Below are 26681 nucleotides of genomic sequence, written 5' to 3' on the forward strand. Positions count from 1 at the left end.
TTAATCACCTCCCCCACCACCACAACCACCACCTCCCCCACAACCACCACCTCCTCCACAACCTCCACCGCCACCGCTATCACCGCCTCCACCACCACTGTCACCTCCTCCCCCACCACAGCCGGCACCACCACCGGAATCACCACCGGAATCACCACCGTAATCACCACCGCCGTAGCCTCCACCGGAATCGCCGCCGTAATCACCACCACCGTAACCCCCACCAATAACGTCGAAGTTGACGTCGCCTGCAGAAACGGGATCATAATCTTGGAAATCATTCCCTCCGAAATCAGCAACGGAGGCATTGTCAAAGTTGTCGCCGGCATCATTGTCATTATCCCCGCCATCATTATCGTAATTGTTGTCATTATCATTGTCAATTTGAACGTCAACGTCGACGTTAAAGTCGTAGTCTGCGTACCCCCACCCGAAACATGGGTCGTAACCCCAGCCCCAGCCCCAACCCCAGCCCCACGGATGACCGTAACCGTATCCTAGAGCCGAACCGACCAGAAAACCTAGAAACGAAACAAAGTGGTGGTTAGAATTGATAGGGCAAACGTGAAACAGCAACACAAAAGCATTTAAATTGCTGTAATATACCAATAGTTTATGCAAAATGTAATAATAATACTGTGCTATCTGCGTTATCTTGGATGCAAAATACAACGTCTTAATTGTGCTCTATCGCAATCCATTGCTACGATGAGGTTTTATCATTATCCTCCTCCTCTTGCTGCTCCTCCTCCTGCTGCTCCTCCTCCTCCTCCTCCTGCTGCTCCTCCTCCTCCTGCTGCTCCTCCTCTTCCTGCTGCTCCTCCTCCTGCTACTCCTTCTTTTCCTGCTACTCCTCCTCCTGCTGCTCCTCTTCCTCCTTCTGCTGCTCCTCCTCCTTCTGCTGCTCCTCCTCCTTTTGCTGCTCCTCCTGCTGCTCCTCCTCATCAACATCATCATCATCATTATCATCATCATAATCATCATCATCATCATCATCATCATCATCATCATCATCATCATCATCATCATCATCCACTTCATAAGCCTTTGAAATGTATACAACATTAAGCATTCATCACCTTTGCTAAAGTCATCACCACTGGAGCGTCTACGCCCACTTTGCTGACCGTTCGCTATGATGCCGACGGCCTGTGTAGCCGGCGGCTTGTGGTCGTATGGCGGCGGGGGCTCGGTAGGATACTGCGGCTTGTGCGGCGCGTTGGGGTCAAAACTCAACTGTTTTGGAGATGGGGATAGAATGTGAGTACGCAAAATAATAAGAGTTTACAGTGTAAAAAATGTGTCTACACACCGAGAGATGATTTGCGTGTTGCATTGTTTTAGTTTAATATTATCACACATTGGATGGTTTAATCTTAGCAGTTTTATTTTTATTTACCAACTTCTTACCTATTCTAAGAACAGTTTAGTTCGCATTTTTATAAAAGTTACGTTGCATTCAACGTGTATATTTATGAAAATACAATTATCTAATATGACGTGCGCAATTCCTATATATCAAATAATAAATACATATTTATACGTTAAAAGGTCATCCTATTATAAAATGAAGATTTTTAACTTACATAGTTTATGCTGTCAATATTGATTCTATGACTTTCATTAGAACCTATATGCAAATGCTTCATCTTGGATGCCTCGACAGACAATGTATAGGAAAGGATGGCAAAAACTTGGCTCTGTTCACTCACTTTGTTTGTGTGTAACTTCAGTATTCGCGTCGAACTACATTATACTATATAAATTTATCAAATTTGCTGTTTTTGACGATGCTGCCAAGCAGCTCGTCTAAGTTATCATACCATAAAAAAATTCTTCACAATGGCGACCTATGTAAAAGACCGAGCCAGTTCGATTGAGATAGCTCGATATTTCTAATCGGCATACCTCGCTGATTATCATTGATAAAGGTATAGGAAGCTCAGCTATAAATAGGACAGCATATTTTGGTAAAAAGATTTAATAATAGTTTAAAAACTTTAATTTTAAATCAGTTATATTCAATCCATTATATGTTTATAGATCAATGAAGCAACTATGCATTTTCTGTATTGTATTTGATATTTGTCGTGATTCAGTTAATAAATTGCGAATTAAAACGTGTATAATTAACTTTCAACGCGATCATAGGTGAAAACGAATTATTTCGAACCTGCCATTTGTAAACGTTGTAGCGACTATGGTATATAAACAGCATAATAGCCGAGTTACATCTGTGAAACTTGCTCTCATGCGTGCTTTCACATTTTGCATATTTAATAAACTTTTCAAACAGAAATTACAGAGCCACATCAGTGCACATACTATGTTTGATAATTCATTCGTTTGTTGGATATTGTTTGCTGTTTTAAACACATATTAGGTATCCCGGTGATTTAGTTAACCTTACCATGTGTTCATGGGTGAACTCATTATATAACCTTTTTAAAGATATTTCTTGTTATATTTGATTGAGGATGTAACCCGCCTCCCAGTTTCGCTGAATGGATCAAGTTTCCCACGGGTACTACTTCCCCGTACCCCAATTTTTTTTTCGTACCCTACATTTTTCGTACCCAATTTTTTCCGTACCCAAATTTTTGATCGTACCCAATTTTTTTTTAGTACCCAATTTTTTTTCTTAACCAAATCTTTTTTCGTACCCAATTTTTTTTTGGCATAATTTTTGTAACCAAAATTTTCGTACCCATTTTTTCCTACCAAAAATTTTCGTACCCACATACACAATTGTAGTGATGTAGATAAACTTAAATAGATGCTTTTATATCAATCCATTTCAAAAGCATCGTCACATCAGTACTGGCAGTACTTTGATTATCATCAACTCTGCTGTATACAATTATAAAGTCGAATTCTTGAGTTTGCCTAATTGAAAATGTTTATACTGCTCAAAGCATCTTCTACAGGGAACCCGGCGGATAACAATACGCATATGTTTCAGCCTGTTCAATAGCAATAGAATGGTGGCTGAAATTAACATAATTTAACGTTATATAGTTTACATGATTTAACGTTATATAGTTTACTTACCACTTGAGATATTGAAGTCATCCAAGATCTGTAAAGTAAACATTACAATTTGAAAGAGTTAACTAAAAACAAGAAGTAATCTGACCGTATCAATTCCACAATATTATCTCTAATTTTTACGGTGTCAAAACTGTGGTGGTTTGGATGTGACTTATGAGCATGCTCTATTTTTCGTGAGCACAAATAGTAAGTAGTAAAGGGACGGCATTGTAAGGTTACGATATACTACATACAAAATTAATGCTAACGAAATTACCAAAAAGATATATTTATGTTCATATAAAATGTATGCAACAACATGGTAATTGTGTATTAAGCAAAGAATAAACAGTTAAAAAGTTATAACAATATTGCAATAATATTGCCATAGAATTCAAAGACAATCTTCATGATGGCGGACCACAGAGTTTTAAATAATGAAATTGTTGCGATTAAAGTTGCATATCAACGGTGTTATATTTTCAAATCTTTATTAAAAGTCTGCGATAAATTGTTGATTAAAACATGCGTCTCTTTTAATAAACGCACACTTAAATATTTATCTTCTTCATAATAAACTATTTTTCAAGGGGACACGAGATATTATCTCGAAGTTATGCAGATGATACGTTCAGAGCAGGTAAGAATATAATATATGAGTTTTTTTTGCCGAATTGAAATTTCGATATGATATCTAACTGCATATTTTTGCTCAATAAATTACGGATTTGAACATTTATTTAATTTATTTAAAAAAATAAAAAGCCTTCTCTTTCATATTACATTCTTACAAAATCATATATTGTAAAACATGCATAAAACATTTGTTGTAATTTTGACGCATACGTGTTAATTATTGCAATATTGTTATTTTGACGTAGAGCTGTATATGCTTAAGTCGTAAATAAATATGTTCTGTTATTTTCACCATTAACATCAAAACATACACGATGTATAATACATGGCTTAATAAATTAATTTAAAAAAATCGATAGTAACATATATCAGAATCACAAATCAGTTCCTACCATGACATTAAAGGGTCAACAAACAATAATAAAATATATACTAATATACCTAAAAAATGGTATAGAAAGTTTAACATTAAAACATAATATGAGTTTAAAAGGTGAACCTAAAGAATAATGTTAAAAGATGAAATGATTTTAAATATTGTTTTACAGGGAAAACTGTTTTGGTACTGAATGTTCTTTTGACGGTCGCAACTGAAAGTGATGAGGGGTTGATTAACTGGCTTCTTTTAACACATACGATGTAAGAACAAAGAAAGGTTTTGAAAATAAAATGTTCGATTCATTCTTACTTAGGCACACATTTTGTTTTCTTACGACGCATAAGACAAATTATTGTCGGTCGATTACTTTGGTGGAGATGACTATGACAGAGAGTCGGCTAATGAAAAAACAAAAAGCTTATGTATGCCTTATCTTTACGTCAAATATGAAGTATATAGAATGGGCCAAGAAAGTTAATGAACATGGGAACCTGGTGAATACTGCAGTATAACCTACCCCATTGTGTTTCCGTTTGGACACATGAAGAAGCAGACAGGACTGGATATGGTTACCGGCGCCGCTCCCGGCTGAATCCACTGCGGGAACGCTATCATGTAACTGTAGCTCAATTTTTTAGGGATCTTTCCGGGACAGTTCGGGATTCGCTTGCAGACGGGACCCACTACAAGCATGCTGCAGACGTCCTGGTAGAAGAGCAATCAAACAAGTCTACCTGATCTATTATTGCGCATTTTCGATGAACAACTATTATTTGAATCAATTTGAATTCAACATGAATTCAATCACAAGTATAATGTCCTTCATGAATTAAACAAGAGTACATTGTCGCCGTGAATTCAACCCAAAGTATATTGTCGTACATAAATAATAGCCAAGCAATTAAACCACGAAAATATGCTTGTTGACAACTAAACAATATCGATATTGCATACATTCTAACATTATGTTATTTCTAACGTTCTACAATTGAAATGCTGCATTCTACGTTGTATATTGGGGAGATCAAAGATGTTTCTTTCGTCTATGGATTCATTGAAGTTTATACACTTAATATACAGTTAAGGTAGTGCACCTCTAATGATTTCCCGCGATTTCTTCGAAGGTTGAAGAGCCTACTATTAGGTGCCGTAGCCTAGTGGTTAAGGCGATAGACTAGAAATCTTTTGGGATATTCCCGCGCAGGTTCGAATCCTGCCGACGACGTATACTTTTTTGCGACGCGTTTTATTTATTTTCTAACATAATTTGATTTAATATGGCATATAAGCTATATTTATTGTTAAATATGTTGCAATTTTTATGCACATTTTTCAATTATTAAAATTAAAACAACGTTACGGCGAAATTGGGTGATTTACTGTTGAAAATACGAACCATGCATGTTGCATTTTTATTTTTATTTCAAAAAGTAAACGGTAAATTTGTCTAGTTCTTGGTATTTTTGCTGTATATAGTGTTTCTATAAAAACTAAGTTTAAAATATGACTTAAATGATACTATTTTGAATTTTATGACACTTTGTTTTTAACCGACCCAATTTTTACTTGGCTGAAATCACTTACATTTCATGGTGCTCTTCCATAGATAAAAATTTGTAAAAAATAAATGTCTGTAAAAGAATACTTATTTCATCTTGTTTAAACTTCAAACACCTTTACAGCATCTGTACACACCAACTGCATGCCCATATTTGGAAATTTGAATGAATTATGGAACTTTTATATACCCCAGGGGTGAAAATAAACTGGACAAAAGCCGAGCGTGGGGGTGGTTTTGAAAAAATCGGTATATTTTTTTTAAAAGCATGGAAAGCCTACCTACAAATTTGCATGTAGTTCAGTGAAATGATGCTGATTAAGAAAATAATTAATTAGATTATATTTGGATATGTGCCCATTAGAGGTGCACTACCTTAACAGTCTTTATCGATCTGCGTGAAGGAAGCAACCATGCAATATATCGTGCTTAAAATAATGTATTTGTGTTTTTTCCATCGTGAAACAGTTTTCTTATGGCTTATTTTAACTAAATATGTAGCAATGTTCCTTTGTATGTTCTTTAAACAAATGCTCTATCGGATATCGCACAGTTGATGAACGTCATGTATTTACTTGCCTGTCCAAGTTTGAAAAACAAAATACATCAGAAAAAAAGGAGACATTTTTCCACTTGTTTTTTTTTCACAAATTAAAAACATAACACTACACATTATGTAGCGAAATAACATTAATGACGTTCATTCATATCGAACAAAAACAAAACAGCTTTGTTTACGAACTATCATCATTTGAAACTGGTAATTATTAAGCTGTTCAAACGCAAAAAAAACACCTGTAAAACACTACGGATGGCCGCGTGATTTGGGAACTCAACTAGTTCGTGTCTCGTTGTGGAACACACTTACTGGTATTTCGTTTTTTGTGTCATACTGGGGCTCTACAGTTTCTTGGTGCAAATCTAGCAAGTTAATGCATCTACTAAAGAAAAATTGTGAACAAGTCACTTAAAATTAAATTTATCAGCGAAAAAACATAAATACGTTGATATCTGCGATTGCGACACAAATGTACATGCCAACGCTGGGTAAGCGGATACTTTGATAACAGATGGCACTTCGATACCAGATAACAACAATAGTCACGTGCGAGAGGTAAGTTCTTCATTTTTTTTAAGTAATATCATACAGATTATTTTTTTGAAAAGGCGCGTGGTCGAGTTTATAAATGGGGTATTCTTTTCTATTGCAAAGAAAAAAATCACGGAAGAATGGTTGATTTCCCCCCCAAAATAGAAAATTCGGTCGGAAAACAGCATAAACTGGATGAACAGTAAACATTTCAATAAAATAAAACTACTTAGAAATATTGCAAGAAATTGTTTCATATTCCAGCATGTAGAGTAATCACTGTGCTTCAAATACTGAAATTTTGATAGTGTTCAATGAAATATAAACGAAGAAAGAGCTTCTTTTAATTGGTGGCATTCGTGAAGTTGCGGATACTTTGATTTCCGATATAGGGCACTTCGGATAACAGAGACTTTCAACAAATTGGGCACTCTGATAACCGATTTTAATCTTCTACCTGAAATGCATTTATGTATATTATGGCTATTCTTACCAAGCATTTTGAAGTACGAATCAATTTGCATTGTCAAGCCCGACGCATCGGGAATCTATGCATAACGTAATAACATACTCATGTAAAATATAACCAATGGCGTTGTTCGTTTTCAAAAATCTTATTACTATTAATTTATATAATTAATATTATAAGTGCAAATTTTAAATAAGATTCAAATGCTTATTTCTGAAGTAATATATTTCAAGTGACGACCAAAAATAATTGTCTAAATAATAAACTTGTTTTAAGTGGTAAATTGAGATCATGTGGGTCAAAACGACTGTTTTCAATTGAACTTATAGCAGGATTTTAGATAAAAGGAGGAATGGGTCTTAAAGCGGCCAATACACCTCATAAAATCCTTTATCATTGGTGCTCATTAGAATCGCATCATGACGACGATACTAATGCGTAGCCACACAATTTAAAAGAGATTGGAAAACTCCCTTTATATTGAGCTCTACTTAAAGGAAGCACTTCCCTTTACACTTCCTTTTCCCTTTTATTATCATATTCCAAAGGGATAAGAACATGTTTCGGTAATTCGTTTTTAATTTACGTCAGTTCATACATTTTTATTTATTGCCTGCTTCCTAAATCAGTATTCCACCGCGAATTCTGCATTTCAGATATACTAAATAGAGTGTGTTATATCTGGTAAAAAAATGTGTCGAGTTATCTGGAATCGAAGTGCCATTGTCTTTGAGATGATCGGTAAAAGAAGTGTCCATGAAAATTTGGCATCCGACTCTTAAAACATTTGAATTTCCTCAAATACGTTATTTAACATTAATAGACATATTGATCTTTTATTTCGATTAGTTGGCACGTTCATGATTTATTTCCAAGTATTTTTATTTTGTTGAAATACATACTGATCATCGAAATTTTATCTCTTTTTTATAATCCACTGTTTTTTCACGACTTTCTTGCTCCGCAATACGAAGTACTATACCATTAATCGACCAAACAATGTTACCTGTCTGAAAACCAAATGAACAAAACATAAATGCAAAAAAGCTTAAGAACTCAACTCTCGCGCGTGGCACTTGTTGTTATCTGGTATCGAAGTGCCATCTGTTATCAAAGTATCCGGATACCCGGCGTGATGCCGAAACTTTACTTTGTTTACCGCAAGTATGTCCTTTAATCCGGTAAGTTATATCAATAATATTACGCACATGTGGGGAGCTTTACACTTCAGTGGTTAAAATCTAGTCAGTTAAGTAATTTACTGACACATTTGAAATACATCTGCGAACAAGTTAATTTTAGTTAATTTTATCAATAAACAAATAAACTCATATCTGAGATTACATTACATACGTGCGTGCCTTACTTTGTTTACCTCAAGTATGTCCGCTAATGCGGTAGGTTGAGGAGCCATGTTGCTCTATGCTTTGGTAAACAAGATCATTTAATATTCACACTAAGATATGGAACGCCATAGCTGTCTTACGTTGTCACATTTCTTTTTGTCTTTTTAAGAAGGTGTCGTATTATGTCAAACAGTCGTGTTATCATGTTCAAATGTAATGCTGACTTGTCAAAACGCAGTTCTTTTATGTCAAACCGTAGTATTATCTTGTGTAAATTTGATGTTGACTTGTCAAAATACAGTTCTATTATGTCAAACCGTCGTGTTATCTTGTCCAAATGTGGTGTTGACTTGTCAAAATACAGTCCTATTATGTCAAACCGTCGTGAAATCTTGTCCAAATGTGGTGTTGACTTGTCAAACCGTCATGCTATCTTGTCCAAATGTGGTGTTGACTTGTCAAAACACAGTCTTATTATGTCAAACATTAGTGTTATCTTGTCCAAATGTGGTGTTGACTTGTCAAACCGTCATGTTAACTTGTCTAAATGTTGCGTTGATTTGTCAAAAGACAGTCATATTATGTCAAACAGTCGTGTTATCATGTTCAAATGTGGTGTTGACTTGTCAAAACGCAGTCTTATTATGTCAAATAATAGTGTTATCTTATTAAAATGTGTATTAATTTGTCGAGACACTGTCTTATTATGTCAAATTCAGTGATTTCGTTCACATCGGTGATGTAGTTCACTTTCATGATGTTCGTTTCTATATTGTTGACCAAAATATAGCGTTGTGTAAACATACCGAAATCCCCTTAATTACCGAAATTCACCGACCTCCCCCGAATTCCCCATTAATATTGATTATTTATTAAGATAGAATATTGCAAAATACACTGAAATCACTGATAACACATTGTTTAATCCAAGCTTGATAGTGAAAAACTAAAACATAAACATTATTATTGGGATTCAGACTATGAATTCATAGTGCATATTTGCACAAGCACGATCAGGTACCGCTGTAAAGACCTTCAAGTGTCAAAAAATCATCTGGGGGCTTTTTTTATATTAGAAGGCAGCGGCACAGACAAAAACTTAACAACAATATCCCCCTTCTTTTGAAAAATATTGACTTGTAGCGGGGATTTCGGTAATTCTACATTCGCCCACATAGTACCGAAATCCCCCATATTTACATCTAAAAGGGTCAAAATGTCGTTTGTATGATTGGTTTTTGGCTTCGCTTGAACGTTAACGTGCAAAAAATAGTATTAACGTTAATTATTAAGCACACTTGACAGCATACGTTGCCTCTTAGCGTGGATTTCGGTAATTCTACATTCGCCCGCCGCGTACCGAAATCCCCCATAAATATGCCTTAAAGGGTCAATATGTCATCGGTATGATTGGGTTTTGGCATCGCATAAATGTTAATGTGCAAATAATGATATTAATAATCATTATTTAGCACTCTTGACAGCATACGTTGCCTCTTAGCGGTGATTTCGGTAATTCTACACAAGAACAAAGACGCGCGACGGTACCGAAATCCCCACTGTACAAACCTTCAATGGCAAAAAAATCATTATAGTGCTTTCTTATTGTAGAAATCAGTGAAACACACAAAAAACCTATCAACAATCTCCCCTTTGGTAACTTCTGTTGAAAAAAAAAAGACTTATAGCGGGGATTTCGGTAATTCGGTAATAAGACAAGTCAGGAGCAGATTTGGACATGATAACACGACTATTTGACATAATAAGACTGTATTTTGACGACAAGTCAACATCACATTTGGACAAGATAACACGACGGTTCGACATAATTGGACTGTATTTTGACAAGTCAGCACCAGATTAAGACCAGATAACACGACTGTTTGACATAATAAGACAGTATTTTGACAAGTCAACATCACATTTGGACAAGATAGCACGACTGTTCGACATAATAGGACTGTATTTTGACAAGCCAGCACATGATTTTGACAAGATAACACGACTGTTTGACATAATAAGACTGTATTTTGACAAGTCAACATCACATCTGGACAAGATAACACGACGGTTCGACATAAAACTGTATTTTGACAAGTCAGCACCAGATTTAGACAAGATAACACGACTGTTTGACATAATAAGACTGTATTTTGACAAGTCAGCACCAGATTTAGACAAGATTACACGACGGTTTGACATAGTAGAACTGTGTTTTGACAAGTCAAAATCACATTTGGACAGGATAACTGTTTGACATAATAAGACTGTGTTTTGACAAGTCAGCACTACATTCAGACAAGATAACGCGACGGTTTGACATCATAAGACTGTATTTAGATAAGTCAGCACCACATTCAGACAAGTAACATGACGGTTTGACATATTAAGACTGTGTTTTGACAAGACAACAACAAATATGGACAATATATCACGACGGTTTGACATAATAAGACACCTTCTAAAGAAGACAGAAAGAAATTAAACAACGAAAGACAGCTATGGCGTTCCATACTAAGAGATATAGAACTTTATTACTGAGGCATGAATACTTGGTCACCCGGAGTAACGATGTTTGATAGATTTATACGTACGTGCTATTACGTATGTGTTATTCACAAATCAATTAAGTTATTTCATCATAAGTTCACACAGGGACCTATACAAACAAAGGGATGAGACACTCACTGAACCGAAGAACAAGCTAACGCGTTGTTACGCAAAAGAGAAACGAGACTTGCGACCCAACGAGACTTCGCGCGAAGAAGCAAATTTTCACAGCCGCCATTTTGACAAAGCGAGACCGTGACAAAGCAGGGACCTATACAAACAAACAACAAACTTGTTTGTATAGGTCCCTGGTTCACAGTTAAATGCATGCGGTATCTGTATTAAAGGGGCCTTTTCACAGATTTTGGCATTTTTTTAACTTATTCATTAAATGCTTTATATTGATAAATGTAAACATTGGATCGTAAAAGCTCCAGTAAAAAATCAAGAAAAAAATTAAAAAAAGGAAAAGAACATTGCCCGGAGCAGGTTTCGAACCAGTGACCCCTGGAATCCTGCCAGAGTCCTGAAGTAAAAACGCTTTAGCCTACTGAGCTATTCCGCCGAGTACACATTCATGACGTATTTTATACTTTATATACGCAATCTTCGTAGTTTCACAAAATTTAACGACAAAAACAGAACTCTCCAAATTATTCAATCGTTTCGCGTTGCAACGCTTTATAATTTTTAGGTTTTAAAATCGTCAAAAGATGCATATAATGGCTATATTAGAGCATGGTTAATGTTCAGTATTACTGTTTCCTCACAAATATCATAACTAAAACGAAAACTTACGAATATGAAACAACTTTTTTCAATTTTGTCAATTTACCAAAGCGTGAAAAGATCCCTTTAAACGCTTACATAATTTAAATATCGTCTGAACAGTTATCATGTTTAATGCAATTTCACCTTCACTGCTAGTCCAACTTGTAAAAGAATGGGAAATTAAAAATGTTCACCCATGTCGCCGCAATGGCTCACCTGTACATCATCTGAACTTGGTAAATATAATTATTTATTTTATTATAAATTCACAAACTATGTTTAAAGTGAAAAACATGTTCTTATTGAGTCATTCGAACATCTTTCAACCTGGTAGTCAAAGAATCAAATTGAAATTGTATGATAAAACTTAAAAGGGATACCGGATTTTATACATTTATCACAAATTTTGTTTTTACGTATCGAACGGTATAAACATGATTGATAAAAATGGCTAGGTAACACACTGATTCTAGAACTCAAGCGTCCAGGTTCGTTCCCGACTCAACGCTTACCTGTCTCTCGTCTTACGTATAAAACTCTTAACAAAGAGGGTTTGCACTAGGTAATCAAGTAAGGGCAGTAAGTCGTCTTTGAAACAGGGTGTCTCCCGTATCTTGTTCTAACACACTAGTGTAATAACACAAACTTATACGCCTTTCAGGGGCCATGACAATAAGAGTAATTCTCGGTGCACTCCATACAATTCTACTACACACTCGATAACGGGGGCATCTAATCCGGGGGCCCTGCAATTCGGCCGAGAGAGCATTCTTTCTTTACGAGAGAAATCTTTGGTTTGAATCGCTGATTAGCTGATGCTTCCATATAGAAATAATTTTCGATGTATAAATAAGGAATGATTTGAAGTAAGGCCATATTGATCACGCATCCAAGCGTCTTACTCGAAGTAGTTCGGAGCTTCTTTTTTGTCGTCACTGAGTATACAACTTGTTTTCTACATAATGATATGCACGCATCATGTTCAAATAATTTCTTTGATATGTGAGCCGGGTTATGCAAATATTGGTAGTGTGCTTTTTCATACTCCCATGTCCGCTATATAGTCTTCAAAGATTTGTGGTCCCATATGCGGATATGGTAATTCCTTACCATACTATGGAGCCATGCGGGCCGTATAGGGCATGATACGGCTCTTTTGTTTTGGACTCCCAGTGAAATGATCGGTTTATAACTCATTGAACCCCCCTTAGTAGTTTTCACGACAAAAAAAAGGAAATTAAAAAACAGTGCATCGGTTACCCTCAATACTACGTCACATAGCGGAATCCTGTTTTTGGGAGACTCAAACCAGGTCACACTGGAGTCATGGAACAGCATCACGAACACCTTCTTCCATTTGCTGGTTCCATCACTGTATAACAGGTACCCAGTCTTTTTGGGGCCAATTGCGGCTGAAACAAGTATATATATGTTTAGGACGAGAACCAGTTTTCAGCTGACATTTTAAATGATATAGAAATCTGGCGAATGGTTTTACACGACGGATACCTATTTTGGCTGTCGTCTAAGGTTGTTTATTTATGTCGCATCTTTTTTGTGTGATGGGGTGTTTGAACGACAAAGATATCAGCCGAAATAACAATTATGACTGTTGTTAGCTTTTTTTTTTGGGGGGGGGGCGGCGATGGGTAAGCAGAGAGGGGGGGGGGGGGGGTGATACGTTTTGGGAATTAATAATGAATAGAGTCGCAAACAGTTTTTATACAAAACTGTATGCATAAGACTTTATAACGGCTACACTAGAAATACGTTTATTTATAAGTGTAAAAGACGACAATGCACAGTAAAACAGTAAAAATATGTAAAAGCTTCATTGTAACTATTAACAGTTTGCTTATAAATCATAAAATAGCATATAATAATAATAATAATAATAAAAGTAGTGATAATAATAATAATAACAATAATAACAACAACAATACAAATAATAGTAATAATAATAAAACTAATAATCAACGGTCCAGAAGCATAGGCCTGCGCATCAAACTATAGTTGATAAATTTCGAACATCAAATATAGCTAGTGTTGATAAGAGAACAATACGCGTCCATTATTAAGCATACATTACGCATTACATATGAATATTACTTCTTTTTTTGTTAAACCTAAATACATATGAACAACAGTTAAATGAATTCCCACAGCAATATATATTTCAGTACCTTCCACATTTACTTACCGAACGAGTATGAATATCGATATTTACACTCTTCAGAAATACGTGCTAACTGCATATTATTGGTAAACGGATACGTACGTCCAAACCTGTGCTGTTTCTTCTCCTGTCTTTTCACACGACCCACGTTCTTCGGTTTGCTGGTTCCACCACTGTACAGGTACCCAGTCTTTGTGGGGCCGCTTACGGCTGAAACAAGTATATGTATGATTAGGACGGGTACCAGTTTTCAGCTGACATTTTAAATGATATAGAAATCTGGCGAATGATTTTAGTTGGTCGAATCTTTGCGAAAATTAACAAGACGGATACCTAGCTATGTTGGCTGTCGTCTATGGTTGTTTATTTATGTCGCATCTTTCTGGTGTTATGGGGTGTTTGAACGACAAAGATATCAGCCGAACTAACAATTATGACATTGGTCGTTAGTTACTTATGGCCAAAATCAGCCATCATACATTATTGTCATACTGTTCTGGTTTTTAGGGCGATTACAAGACAACCCGACGTAACGATAAAAATATGCGCTGCTACAATAGTTATGGCATTCGTTTTTTTTTTGGCGTTGTTGCTTTAACGGGTTAGATGAGTTGGCGGTTTTAAAGGGTACCAAAAACAACACCACGCAAAAACGACGAATGACATAAAATATCCTTGGAATATCAGTCATATACATTTTAGTAGAAGAACCAATCGGAATTAGGAACAAAGGTTAAATTGTATCGCGAAATGAAATGCTGTAAAATTGAAAAACGCCCCGAAATGATGCAGCTCTTAATTACAGTGCCCCAGATAAGCTGCGTATCTGCGTCTTTCACCCTATTAAAATGTTTAAAAACGCAAAGAAATACAATATCATGCGTATTGAAAACGCAACCAATTTGACTTTTACGCAAATTCTTCAAATTTGATGCGTAACTACGATACAATAGCTTTGATCGAAAATGCTTTGCCTTTCGGTATTTTCTTTTTGGAATTATTCTCGTAACGCGACGAGGCTTTCATTCAGCAAGCACCTGGATAACGGTGCAGAAAACTAATCAAGGTTACTCAAACGCTCTGCGGACTAGATTTCACGTTAATTAAGCGCCTGACCAAATTATACGACGACATACATGCGTTTTCAATCTGACTTAATCCGTCGCTCATTGTGCATGAATTTGTAAAGCGTCTGTAATTTCAGTTTCTATTACGATGCGAAATAAAAATGTCTAAGGGGGGTCGAAAGACGTCCGCAATTGTTGCGCCAAAATATCAGTGGATCGCAAACTTTTTTATTACGATGCGAAATAAAAATGTCTAAGAGGGGTCGAAAGACGTCCGTGATTGTTGCGCCAAAATATAAGTCGATCGGAAACTTTTCCGAACCAAGTAAGCAAGTGCCAATAAGTGCCGAATCAGTTAAGTATGATAGTTTAAGTTTTGTTGAATCAATACAAATGAGCAGCTTCAACAGAAGTAAAGCAGCAATGATTTTAATGTATACATTTGTATTACTCATTTCAACTTTTTCAAAAATGAAATCACCCTAATTTTCAAAATCAATGGGTGAAAACCCTATTTCCCAAATAATTATCTGGGGCACTGTAATTATAATCTTCGCTATAGAGAATCTTATTTCTTTCATGCTTTCTTTCAAACAAAATCAACGTGCTATATCCACAAAACCGTGTGATTAGTTTACGCAATCGATTTTGTATTATCAATAACCCTAGTTTGCGAGGTTAAAAAATTAGGCGAGTTAGCAAGAAACAGTATACCTTGTTATGATGAAATAAGCTCCATTTTTTGTATAACCTGGGTGGGGCAGTGTTCGACATCTGTGCGTAAAACGACTATTAAAACCAGTTTGTGACAGAATTAATACATTATCAAATTGAGGATTTTAAACTAATATATTGACCATGCATGCACAATTATTGTGTTGCACCACACACGGTTCTGGCCACGGTATAGTATGCTTCCGCTTATTTTCAACACTTATTTAACCATTTGTATTTGATCTGGTGCATGTTTCATACTGGAGCAGCGTTTTCAAATTCAACGCGTTATTGAACAGTTGTATATTCTTTTTTGAAAAAAATATATGGATGATGTTCAATGTGATCATTTAGTATATACAAATGACAAAACATGCATACACTTATGGTATACCTGTGCTTGAATAGTTTTTTTAATTGAAGCATATATAATCTTTGCAAGATGTGACGAATAAAAACTTCGGGTTTCGTGGGTTAACAGAATAAGTTTTGTTTAGAAAAGCATACAAATATTTGTATACGTAATGACAAAACTCAGATTAATCTCACATCATGTTTGTTAATAAATACTAATAATCAATAAAGTGGAAAAGTTTAAACGTGTCAGATTCGCATACGCATATAATCTTTTTGCTGGGACGTTCATTTGCAAGTTTAAACAAGCAACTTGATTAGAGACGTACTACTATTTTTCCCGGAATTGAAATCAAATCAATACAATAGCTTGCTTTCTTAGGTCGTAAAGCGTTCTTATCATAGAATCATTTGTACTAATGACGATTAATCACAAAGTGTTACACATCATGGTTGATTCTAGACTCCTTAACTTGTCGAATTTAAAGTGCGTCAAATATAAATAATTTAAAATACATATAAATAAACCTCTATTACTGTATTTTAACATGATGTCAATACCGTTACTTACACTAACACATTTAATTGGTGCAAGGGTTTCCTCAGAAAATGACGACATGTGTTATATTGATTTGATGCAGGTGTTCATCTAGAAATGACGCCAATGTCATATTTCAATGAAGACGTATACCACATTAAGCTGATGCATGTGATTTATCTTAAAATAATTCGTTGGTGGCATAATAAACTGATCTCAGTGAATTATCCCAAAATGATTACTGTATTCATAACTATTTCATGATATACTGACATGATGTTGCAAAACACTGATTAATCTGATCTTCTAACTGATTGGGTTGAATTTCAAAAATGCACTCAAACCTTTAAGTGACCTTTTCACGTTTTGGTAAATTGACAAAATTAGAATTTTTTTTTCAGATTCGCAAATTTGCGTTGTAGTTAGAAACAGTAATACTGGACATTTACAATGCTCTAAAATATCCAGTATATGCATCTGTTGACAATTTAAAAACTGAAAATTATATTTAGCGTTGCAACGCGAAACGATTGAATAATTTGCAGAGTTCTGTTGTTGTCTTTGTATTTTATAACACTACGAGGATTGCTTATATAAAGCATAAAAAACATTTCTCATTGTATGAGTACGGTTGACCGAGTTGTCTAAGCGTTAGACTTTTACTGCAGGGGTCAGTGGATCGAGCCCAGTTGAGGGTTACTTTTTTTTCTCTCTTAAATTTTATTCTTGTTTTTTTTTTTACTGGAGCTTTTTTGATCCAATCTTTGCATTTATCAATATAAAGCATTTAATGATAAAATTCAATATCTGCCAAAACTGTAAAAAGGTCCCTTTAAATGTGTATGTCTTGTGAAAAAACGCTCAAAAGTGAAGAAGTTCTTTTTTTAAATCTTCGTTATCGCGAGTTTTCATGCATCAAAGTTATCCACAGACCGTCTGATTAGTTTACACACGCAATGCATGTTTAACAATAAACATAGTCTGTAATTTATAAAATCAGGTGAGTTGCTTAGAGACAACACACCTTGTTATTTTGGGTAATATGAAATCATTATTATGAAATAAGCTCCACGCTGTTGTTATTTGATGGGTGGGGCAGTGTTTCATATAGCGACTGTGACTGTGTCACCAGATTGTGATTCAATTGATTAATTTCACTGCAGGAGTATAAACTTACATATTGACGATGCATTTACACTTTGTTGTCAATGCTTTCTGCATCACGGTCAATAAATTCGTCTCAGAAAATTACGGCGTCCACGAAACATTGTTCGGGCCACGGGCTAGTAGCCTTCAGCGTACTTAGAACATTGATAGAACAATCGTAAACTGATCAGGCCTCTGCTACTGTGTTCATGCTGGAGCGGTGGTTCAACATTCAAAATTGTATTGCAGGATTGTATATACTTTCTTTTGAAAATTATGTGGATTAAATTAAATGTGACCGTTTTAATATACACACATGATAAAAATGCATACATTTATAGTATTCATTCGTTGATCTTGTTTGACAATGACCACATATATAATCATTTATCAAACGAATACGCACTTCCGGTTGCATGGGTGAAATGACTGACTTGTCAAGAAAAGCATACCTGATAAAAAATCTCAGATTAATCTTACCTCATGCATTGTTAATAATAAACGATAAAGTGGACAAGTTGAGCGTAAACAACATACTATATCACGAACGGCTTACTGATTAAATACCAAGCAACCAAGATGTGTTAAAGGGATTATTCTCGTCAATTTGACCTAAATATGAATAGCGAAATACATAGGTTCACAAACGACAAATAATCAATAAGATAGCTATTATTTTGGTAAAGACCAAAATAAATTGTTATAACGGTATGATTCCTGTTTGGGTGTTATTGTTGTAAAGACTTAATCGCGTGTTTGTTTTAAATCAAAGACCTTGGGTGGTATTCCTGAAACGTCATCTAGTCATTTCTTAAATATTTTCACTTAAGTTAAAAACTACAATGTTTTGTATTTCTTAACTCAATAAAGACATGCATGTTTCTTTGGTATTCCTCAAATGACATTGACATAATGATGTTATTTTGATGTAATTTTCGATGCCTAACTATTGCAGTATGAAATGAAACACTAAAAAAAAATCCCAATTTAAGGATAAAAATAAAATTTAACTTAAGATGCTTCTGGAATACCACCCCTTATCTGTTGTAATTGTATTTTGTTTTAATTGTCTCACATGTGTTTTTTAATATTGAATACATCAATATTAACGCATACTCAATACAAACATACACACTATCATTGAAATGTTTGCAACGGTACGAAATATATAAATATAAAAACAAACCATTTTCTACCATGTTTCATTTTCACAAGCATATGCGTTTAAATGAAAAATATCGTTTATGTGGATCTAATTACTCGTATTTCGTGAACATAATATTCAATAAAGATACAATCTATACGTTAATAGTAATCGCTTAATGTATAATATAGCCGCATTGTAATAGGATTCGTAGTATGAAGAAACACCATCTGCACCCGATTGTATAAACGCTGGTTAAAGTTACCGCTCGGTAACTTTCAAAGCTTGGTAAGTTTGTGGTTATTCAGGTTTAGTAACCTTCAAGGTAACTCGATTGTATAAACACTATATACTGCAAAGTAACCTAACCGCGCAAAATTGAATTTAACCACCGGTAAATTGAACCAAAACATTCACACAATGCAATTTCTAATGACGTAATTTTCGCGCGAAGTGTCACGCTTCGATTTCGTTAACACACAAAATAAACAGCGACATGTATTTTTTTTAATCAAATTTATTTACAAATGAATTCACAATAAAATTAAGTGAACATTTTAACTATGAGTTCATCAAATTATTTAAAGTGTTTACAAACATATGACCAGGGAAAATTGTATGATGATGTCGGGATTTGCATCATATAGTGGAATCCCTGGTGCTTCCAACGGCGAGAGAGTGCTTGCAAAGACGACTACTTTTCTTGTTGTTTTAAGTGATGTAACATAAACATGGTCGTCGTTACATGCTAGCCTATTCTTCTCATTTAGCTTATAGCCCGTTTTCATGACTGCGTTATAAAATAATATCTTTCGCCATTTTTACACATTCAAAGCACAACGCTGAGTATATAATTAACTTAAAATTACATCCGAAAATCACTCTGTCTATAGTCCAATCTTGCATATTGCAATTGAGAAAAGTGTGAGTCTTTTTGACGATTTATTATTAACGCGACTTATTTCACATGTACATGTACTGTATATTGACATATTTGCATCGTCAATTTATCACATTTTCCTTATTTCTTGCAATGTGCATTGTTTTATAATCCGTGCATATACTTTTGACATTTTAGAATGCACAACAAGCCATATACATATTGCACAATTCAGTAATAATCTGCAATATTTGCTTTCCGATTTAATTCACGTTTGGCATAGAGATGTGTAAAGTATAAGATGGTAACAATAGCACCACACTGGAATTCGGAATGTCCCATTTTTTACATGGTTATTATCCATTCATTTATATGTTGTGTAATGGAATGTTTTCCACTCTTTGTGTATTTATATATTAAATTATTTTCTTGTACAATAAGGGCATTTACCATATACAAATAAAACATTGTGCAAGTTTAAACATATGTTTGTATGCAGAAATCTGCAAATGCAACCGAGTTTACCAACGGCTATTATTTGTTAAACTGCTCCGGTTCATTTGAACAGCAGTATGAAGAGTACATGACGTAGCGTGTGACGAAGAAGAAAGTTTATCGAGTTCATAAATTCATTTGAATAGAGCGGGGTCGGGTATTTCCGACTTCCTAAGGCAGATTTTGTTATGTTCGGTAATACACTCTCTTTTTAAAGATAGCATCATTCCATATATTTCTACAACTTTCTAGATTACTTTGCGGCTATTTACGACTGCGCTGTACCCTTCCAATAGAAAATACATTCATGTTAAAACTTAACTATCGTGCGGCAATTTCCGAACATATCGGCTCTACCATACACGATTGTCGGGTATTTCCGAACATAGGTGTTTTTTTTAATAAGTCAGTATTTTTCTACTGAAATATTAAACAGTTTATTGCCTTTCATTTTAATGTCATTAAATCAACAATAAGGGATAATTAAACGCGTATAATGTATAAATAACACGCTTGCAATAAAGAACAACTTGTATGCAATGTTCCTAATTAACGTATCACGAGCTTCGCGCATTGCATTAAACGGCGACTACTCGTTACTTAATGTTACAGCGGTGGTCAACAATAATTACATTAAAAGGACATATCATCAATCATCTCGATCTGTACACAGGTAATATGAAATCTGCGAAAACAGTGGTCACATTCGATGAAATCCTTTTCATATGGCTCTTCGGCGATTTTCCCCACTACTTTGGGAATGATGCCGGTACCGGGCTAATTGCGAAAATTAGCGGCGGTTTCGTCCGAAATTTATTAATTATGATGAAAACTTTAGAAAACATTACACTTTATAAGCTGCATTTTTATATCGAAGTGGTTATTGATTTCCTGCAAAATCATGTTTCTACCAACACTAAATTACGAGTTTGTTAAACCAAACACTCTTTTTACTGAAGTTGTGCTTGAAAGTACCAACCGTCTAAATCGGGGCTCTTGAGCCTCATGTTCCGTAGGTTAACCTGATTTGCATCAGTAGACTCGACGGTCGATGAAACTTTGATATAAACAACATCTGACAACTTTGCACTTTACTCCATATATGATACATAATCCCCAGTTGTAAGTCAAATTTCTATAAATGCACGATCGATTGATAATCAGTACCGGTTATTTGTTTGGCTATGTTCATTTTAAACCGAAACTGGTTATTTACTACTGAACGAGTAGTATAAGATATATGGCTCCATAGCACTGAAGAAACAAACGATTGTGAATCAGTTATGTGTGAATAAACCAGTGTAACTATCATTGGATAGTATATCATTGGATAGTTTCAGTGTTTCTGTGGCCTTGCTGTACCTACCACACTAATCAGTCCTTACGGTGTACTCCTCCGCGAAACAATCGTTGCCAGTTACTTAAAAGACTGATATGGCAACCCAATGTATTCCTCGTGGAAATTGTGCACTTCGTCCTTTATATTGTCAAAACTTTATTTCGACAAGTAAATACACACCTTTAGATAATATTATGTTAATATCTCAAATTATGCGTACTGATGAAAAATGCTAACAAAAACATAAGAACAGAGCATTTATACGATCAATGAAGACGTTCGGTAATAGACTCACATTAGAAATAATGTGAGGCTATTTCCGACTACCCTGTTAAAATCTTTAGAGTCATGACAAGGAGACATAAGCGCATTTGAACCTGAAGTCGTACATGTTCATTATCGAATAAATACAAGTTACGAAGAAAGCCATTATTTTATAAGACTATGGAATCTTAGGCATTAACATCAAAAAATAGTAAATAACGTAATTTTCTCAACTAGAAATCGGCGCTGTTGCAAAAATGTCGTTTTTTAAACTACATATATCGATATCTGATTGCGCTGGCTATGAAAGCGAAGGGAAAGTTATAGTGACGATTACTGATGACGTCATATAAAATTCAATGTAAACGTCATGTGTCAAGTTTCAGGTTTAAATTAATGTTCGCTAATACCCGCATGTTCAGAAATACCCGACCCCGCTCTATAGTGATAGGATCACAGGCAGCAGTATCATAAATTTGCCCCCCCCCCCCGGAACCCTACCCCCCCCCCCGAGCTTACCCCAGGGGTTCCAGATTGTTAAATGTTCACCTATTGTGTATGGTTTGACTTTTCAACAACGAATATCGACAAAAATTCATAGTTTGAAAAAATAACCCTCGTATAGGTATTATATATACACAAGGTATGAACCGCACTATATGCCTATTGCTGAAAGATTGTGGAACACTGGACGTGACCTTTTTCATCGAAAACACACATGTTCCTATGCAGTTGCCGACAAAATGCAACTGGATTCGTTAAAAGACAGTTAAAGCAACGTGATTACACAACTAACCGATCTCCTGCTCGGCTACTTGAAGAAAGTAAAATAAATCTTAAATTTTAAAGACAAACTACACTGAAATAAATTAATAAAAGTTTTGAAAATTAAAACCTTATTTCAATAATTCATTCATTTACATATTTAAACAAAGTTAATTTAATTACAATCTTTATTTTGTATACGTTTGTTCAATATTTGACAAGACATGTGGTCCTGAAATAACGTACTAAAATGTTAATTTGAAAACAAGATCAGTTTGTGAAACCGCTACATACATTTGCATGTCAAGTTGCTATCTGCAAGGGCTCAAGTCAAGACAAACGTTATGTAAATGCCAAAATGTTTAAGTTGTTTAACAAACAGACAGCTAGACAGACGGCACAAAAACAATATGCCTCTCCGATGGTAATGGATATAAAAATTAGGCTTTCTACGATAGCATACTGGAAGAGTTAAAGAAGTTACACAAATACTTTGTATCATTGAAAACACGGGTACGAAATATTTTGGGACGAAAGTGGTCCGAATATAGATGCAATATTTAAGAAATAATCGACGGTTATTGCGGTAATAACCAACGGTATGGAGTTCCGATGCGTAGGAATTAAGGTTTAATAACAAGCATCGGCACGACATACCGTTGGTTATTACCGCAATAACCAACGGTTACCCGTCGATTATTTCGATTCTAACACGATTTCATTAATAAGTTACCCGCGATTTAAAGGTTATAAATGAGAATTATATTAACCAAACGTCTTCCACTTTTCCGCGAAAACGTGACGTCACCACAACAATGAAAATCAAATGACGTCGTCTTCATTCATAACAGTGGGCGGACAATCAAAAGTGACGTCATACTAACAACCGTTGGTATATCGGGGTAATAACCCACGGTTGATTTCCTTCTTTGTATATAGAAAACAAGTCACGTGCCGTGGTAGAATTTCCATGGTAGAATTTCCAACAATATAAACGTAGTTACGGTAATTTTTTTATTACAACTGGTATATTTTCCTTATTGTAACCAAAATTGACAATGCAAATAAAAAATCACATCGAATGCCTTGCAAATTTAGTGTTTAGTTGCTGGGTTTCCCGCGTGAACGGTGATATGGATAACTGCGCACTTTCGTTTCTGGAGCAAGTTACCTCCCCTGGCGCACTTTCATTCGCTCTTTTCAGCTTAGGAATTAAGTATCAATACGTATTATTATCACATATATCCAGCATGAAATAGTTTTATAAGGAAGTTTTCTTCAAGAAAATCACGGTTTCATCCGCGCATATGCCTGCTTACTTCATCATATCGGCTCCTAAAAATTTCCGTGTAAGTTTGTTTACAGATTATTTAACTTTCCGGTTTCGTTTTCATTTAATACGTCAACGATTAACCCTTCCCTTTGCATAATTTAATATATTATCATTTGGAATACTCGCATTTGTTCGCTAAAATGCGTAATAGTAAGTAGGGGTCGTGAGGTCGGACCTCATTTGCATATCTGAAAATTGTCTCCCCTGATTTCCGGTGACGCGGTTGTAGCTAGATCGGATCACACACGGCATACCCATAACAGAATATAAAAAACACGTTCTGTGCGTATTCGTCGTCCGAAGTCGGAAAGCGTTTTGACCTGTAAATTAAGTCAAATAAAGTGTCAGTCGCAGCAATTGTCTGTTTACTCGTCGAAATTGTGAAGGTCGTCGATGGTTAGCTTTTATAATGCCGCGCGCCGCGGCCATTTTGTGTAACTACCTCTCGGTTACTTGTAATTACCCACCTAGGGAAGCAGGGTATGTTTTAACTGGGTTTTAACCGATCGGTATAACTAACCCAATTTTATACAAACGCTTACCGAGCAGTAACCAACAAGTTACCGACTTTTGCCGCCGGTAAGTGGTTAACCGCCGGTTTAACTGTTTATACAATCGGGTGCTGTGGTCGTTTGTCCATGTGTGGACGCGGCACTCTGTGTTTTTAAGGGGGGGGGGGGTGGGTGATGGGTAAGCAGAGGGGTGGGGGTATCATACGTTTTGGGGAATGAAAGATGAATCGGGTTGCAAACACGTTTAAGAGAAAACTGTATCTAAAAGACTTTATAACGGCTACAAAAGCAATATGTTTATTTATACATGTAAAAGACGACAATGCACAGTTAACAGTAAAATATATAGAAGTTTAATTGTAACTATTAACAGTTTGCTTATAAACCATAAAATAGCAAATAATAATAATAGTAATAATAATAATAATAATAATAATAATAATAAGAAGAAGAAGAAGACGAATCAACAGTCCAGAAGCTTAGGCCTGCGCATCAAAATGTAGTTGATAAATTTCGAACATCAACTATAGCTAGTGTTCACTGTTGGTAAGAGAACAATACGCGTCCCGTATTTAACATACATTCTGCATTAATTATGAATATCAGTATTATCACTTCTTTTTTTTTGTTAAACCTAAATACATATGAACAACAGTTTAAATGAATTCCCACAGCAATATATGTTTCAGTACCTTAAACAATTACTTAGAGAACGAGTATGAATATCGATATTTACACTCTTCAGAAATACGTGCTAACTGCATATTAGTGGTAAAATGATACGTACGTTTAAACCTGTGCTGTTTCTTCTCCTGACTTTCAACACAACCCATATCGAACGTTTAACATACAGCTCATGTAAGGCTTTCCACAACAACTCTATTAAGCAAGGTTCGATTCTATTGCAAGGTGTGCCGAATTTGTAACATAACATGTATTTAGGTGCTGAACATTGTGTCACACCGGTCTTACTGACAATAACGTAGTGACGTCACCATCTATGTATAGAATGGGTTCTGAAAGGTTACATTCTATCACAGCCGCAAGCAGCGTATCCAGTACACTGATGCACTCAAATATATGAACGATAACGATGTATTGAAACGTTATGCGAACATACTGGTCAGCGATTGCGGGTTTAAAACAGTTCATTCAGGCATAGCGTTCTCTATGTAACAGGTTATTTATGTTAATATTCCATATGTTTCACCTATTCACTGCACCTTTATCCCATGTGGTGGTGAAAACACTACATATATGTGCAACTTAAAAGGTTCGACATGCATTGGTTGCTTTATTCGGCTATTAAATCAACTCCAACATAGCACATATCGGCTCTTTATCAATTTGGTTTCCCATTAGTCATCGTTTTACATTGCACAACTCGCGTTATCGGTCACGTTAAGTATTTATTATTCTTAAGCATGATACTTTGACAGATGGCGGGAAAGCCCATCCACTGGTACAAAGCCGGTAAATAGATGGCCGTAAAACAGTGACCGTTGATTCGCGTCGAGTTCTTTCTTGCATAACGCATGACCTATCTTTTTATTGTTTAAATCATTGCGGTTTGGAATGCTCTTCAAAAAAGGTATGGTTATGGGGGTCTCTATGCGCAACAGTTTGACTTTATTTTTTGTAAAAGTTATTGTTTTACATAGAATTTTTGTAGGAAATCTTTTAGTATATTGTGACTTGTAGGTGAGAGCAAGGAACGACAACTCTGCGTGGAGATTGAGGTACCAGTTGACCCAATCTCCACGCAGAGTTGTCGTTCCTTGCTCTCACATAGGTTACATTACACTAAATCATTTTGTATCCCTCCAAGGTCCATTCGAAAGTAGTGCCTAAAGAGTTCCTTTTCTCTCCGGTATTAAAAGCGATTAAACGATCACACCCATGCTTTTTGTGATTATTTCCTGCATTCTGTGTGTGTCTGCAACATTTTGGCGCATTTCATTGGGGATTACGTTGAAAGATGACTGTTTGGGTGCGTTTATTGAAGTACGGGGCTTTTGTCGAAATTTCACTTTCGAAACTCTGTTTTCCGAGGGTGCTTGCCTTTGGGCGAATTTTACTTTATTAGAAGTTGCGAGACCATATATTTTTTTCTGCATTTATTGAA

At 35.4% G+C, this 26681-nt stretch overlaps 1 protein-coding gene across 1 annotated transcript; it reads right to left on the reverse strand.

Annotated features, from left to right (window-relative positions):
* On the reverse strand, positions 1–25887 carry LOC127872465 (uncharacterized). Its single transcript, XM_052415799.1, has 7 exons — positions 25344–25887; positions 14108–14215; positions 13090–13241; positions 4563–4750; positions 3052–3079; positions 1080–1236; positions 1–521 (listed from the first exon to the last, which is right to left on the reverse strand). The coding sequence occupies exons 1-7, from the start codon at positions 25387–25389 to the stop codon at positions 1–3; spliced, it is 1200 nt and encodes a 399-aa protein (XP_052271759.1). The 5' UTR covers positions 25390–25887.
* Positions 25888–26681: the final 794 nt, after the last annotated feature.

Source organism: Dreissena polymorpha, chromosome 3, assembly GCF_020536995.1.
Source record: "Dreissena polymorpha isolate Duluth1 chromosome 3, UMN_Dpol_1.0, whole genome shotgun sequence".
Classification (NCBI taxonomy): Eukaryota; Metazoa; Mollusca; class Bivalvia; order Myida; family Dreissenidae; genus Dreissena; species Dreissena polymorpha.

What these genes read in the sequence shown, in the direction of transcription:
- LOC127872465 (XM_052415799.1), bottom strand. Translation starts at nt 25,389, where the DNA reads ATGGGTTGTGTTGAAAGTCAGGAGAAGAAACAGCACAGGTTTAAAC. An exon ending in GAAACAGCACAGGTTTAAAC is followed by an intron (nt 14,216 to 25,343) that starts GTACGTATCATT and finishes TACTTGTTTCAG; the next exon opens with CCGTAAGCGGCCCCACAAAG. An exon ending in TGGTGATGACTTTAGCAAAG is followed by an intron (nt 522 to 1,079) that starts GTGATGAATGCT and finishes TTTCGTTTCTAG; the next exon opens with GTTTTCTGGTCGGTTCGGCT.